The sequence below is a fragment of the Malaclemys terrapin genome, chromosome 4, assembly GCF_027887155.1.
Source record: "Malaclemys terrapin pileata isolate rMalTer1 chromosome 4, rMalTer1.hap1, whole genome shotgun sequence".
Lineage (NCBI taxonomy): Eukaryota > Metazoa > Chordata > Testudines > Emydidae > Malaclemys > Malaclemys terrapin.
Window position 1 is genome coordinate 119,779,561 of NC_071508.1, and position 2,916 is coordinate 119,782,476.

General features: G+C 43.8%; 1 protein-coding gene across 1 annotated transcript; it reads left to right on the plus strand.

The window, feature by feature from the left end:
- The first annotated feature begins 524 nt into the window (after nt 1–524).
- GPR65 (G protein-coupled receptor 65) lies at nt 525–2,063 on the plus strand. The gene has a single exon (XM_054024667.1). The coding sequence runs from the start codon at nt 525–527 to the stop codon at nt 1,530–1,532; it is 1,008 nt and encodes a 335-aa protein (XP_053880642.1). The 3' UTR covers nt 1,533–2,063.
- Nucleotides 2,064–2,916: the final 853 nt, after the last annotated feature.

A 2,916-nucleotide genomic window follows, 5' to 3' on the forward strand; every position in this document is an offset into this window, starting at 1 on the left:
AGCTGGTGCAGGAGGCTCTGCTGCTATCTGTGTCAGCCACCAGCTTGATCCTCTGTGTAAGGGGAAGGAAGAGATGTGTCAGGGACATTAACAGGGTGAGGCACGGGTGGGACAGGGAGAGGAGGGGGCACTGCACAGAAGCACTCCACTTTGCCTGCTCCTCCACTGGCATAAGTTGGGGGCAGCCCCTATACGTCCCTATTTGTGCCAAAGCTGGACAGCTTTGAATCAGGGAGCAGCAACTGGCCCCTATGAGAATCAAGTCTTATGAGTCTAGCTCTTTTACTCCTGCATTGGCTTGGAGCTTTCGAAGGACCACTGCATTTTTGCGCACCAGGTTAACTGAATGATCAACCAAATTATTATTATTTTTTTTTTTTTGCAACAGAAAGAAATTTCAGTTGTGGGATCCTTGTCGTTGTGCCCTGGGGAATTAGCAGAAGAAAGTGATCCATAAGACTACAGAGCTTGCTCTTCTGTATCCAGGCTGGAATTAACTCAATGATTGTTCTAAGGAGGGGACAATGAATAGCACTGAGTGCATGGATGATTACAATCTGGATAAGAACTTGTTTCCATTTGTTTACATCACTGTGATTGTGGTCAGTATTCCTGTCAATTGTTCATTCCTCTGTGTATCTTATATACAAGTAAGGAAAAAAAATGAGTTAGCTATATACCTCTTCAGTTTATCCCTAGCTGACCTCCTATACACTCTGACCTTGCCTCTGTGGATTGATTACACTTGGCATGAAGATACCTGGCAATTCTCTGCTTTGCTTTGCCGGATTTCTGCCTTCCTTATGTACATGAATTTTTACACCAGTGCTGCCTTCCTCACTTGCATCTCCATTGATAGATACCTGGCATTAGTTCACCCTCTCAAGTTCCAACACCTGCGCACAAGAAGATCTGCCTTGCTTGTTAGCATCTTTGTTTGGGTTTTGGAAACCAGCCTTAACGGTATGATTCTGGTGAAGGATGAAACATTCCACAAGGTTTGCAATTCCACTGACCATGTCTTATGTTATGATAAATACCCTTTGGAAAAATGGCAAGCCATACTAAACATCTTCCGGATATGCTCAGGATACATGATCCCTTTGGCAATCATGCTGTTTTGCTACCAAAAAATCTACCAAGCTGTGAGGCATAATCAAGCCACAGAAGATAGAGAAAAAAAGAAAGTCAAGAAGCTGCTATTGAGCATCACCATTACTTTCTTCTTTTGCTTCACTCCCTACCACGCTGTGTTGCTGATTCGCAGCATCAATGAGCCAGACAATGTCAACTTTATCCATATGTTTAAGCCTTATAGAATTACACAGGCCTTAACAAGTTTCAACTGTATTGCTGACCCAATTCTGTACTGCTTTGTGAGTGAAACTGGGAGAACGGATATCCTGAACATGCTCAAGCGCTGCTTTTGTGTGCGGCAATCTGAGTTACAGCAGCCAACAGATGCTACTATGACTAGCATTATGAAAAAGAATACTACAGCAGTGACACTGAAGTCATCTACAGACCTTTAAGTGAAAATGAACTTTTGTCCAAAATGCCCAATATAGTGAACTGCCAAATTCTTTCCTCATTTACACCCAAGAAACACCACTGAAGCTGTATAGTATTCAAAATAATGTGAAATCAGTGGAGTTGCCTGGGTGTAACTGAGGGGAAAATTCAGCCATTATATTTTTTTGCTTTACATATACCATGCAAGGGCAAGTACGTGGTCTAGTGATCTAAAGGAGGTAAATGTGAGTCAGGACTCATGGGTTCTATTATTGGAGGATCTAATAGGGATTCATTATGTGACCAGGGCAAGTCATTGAAGTTGCACCAGTATACAACTGGAGTGGAGAGCCAGGACTAGTGTCATTGTTCTAACCCAGGAATTGGCAACCTTTGGCATGCGGCCCACCAGGGTAAGCACCCTGGCAGGCCAGGCTGGTTTGTTTACTTGCCGCATCCACAGATTTGGCCGATTGCAGCTCCCACTGGCTGTGGTTCACCGCTCCAGGCCAATGGGGGCTGCGGGAAGCGGTGGCCAGCACATCCCTCGGTCCGCGCCGCTTCCTGCAGCCCCCATTGGCCTGGAGCGGCGAACTGCGGCCAGTGGGAGCCGCGATCGGCCAAACCTGCGGATGCGGCAGGTAAACAAACCAGCCTGGACCGCCAGGGTGCTTACCATGGCGGGCCACGTGCCAAAGGTTGCTGATCCCTGTTTTAACCAGTGAAAAACAAATGCGGAAATCAAACAGCAATTACCTTGTGCTGTGCTGCCAATAATTTAACAAGTGTCTCCCACAAAACTGTTCCCCTTATCTTATTCCATACACCTTGAATCAGGCATGCCTGTGCTCATAAAGAAGAGGGCAGAAAGGTTATGAATCTATTTGCTTTCCAATTTTAATATACATATGAAGATTGTGGGGGGAAGGATCCTCTCATGGGATTTTTTAAAAATACCTGGTCTTTTGATACAAACCATATTCCAAAAGCAAAAGGAGCCTAAGAATTACAGGGATAAATGTTACAAGTGTGACTGGAATTATACTGCAGTAGTCAGACAGAGGGTGACTATGTGGGGCACTCATTTTAGTCTACCTTCTAATGTGGTTGTGCAATTTTAACAAGCAGGTTTCTAGGAGCCCCCCAATATCTTCAGCAATGTTTTAAACCTATGTACATTTATAAAGGCTTGCCAAAAAAGTCTCTGCTTTTGTCTTTGTTAATACATATGCTTTCTCTTTTTGAGATAGTTTCATTATAATAGGAAGATCCAGATTCAGATAGTTAAAAGTTAATTATTGTTACAATATCTCCATTAATTAAAATTATTATATCTCCTAGAACTGGAAGGGACCTTAAAAGGATGTTAAGTCAAGTCCAGCCCCCTGCCCTCACTAGCAGGAC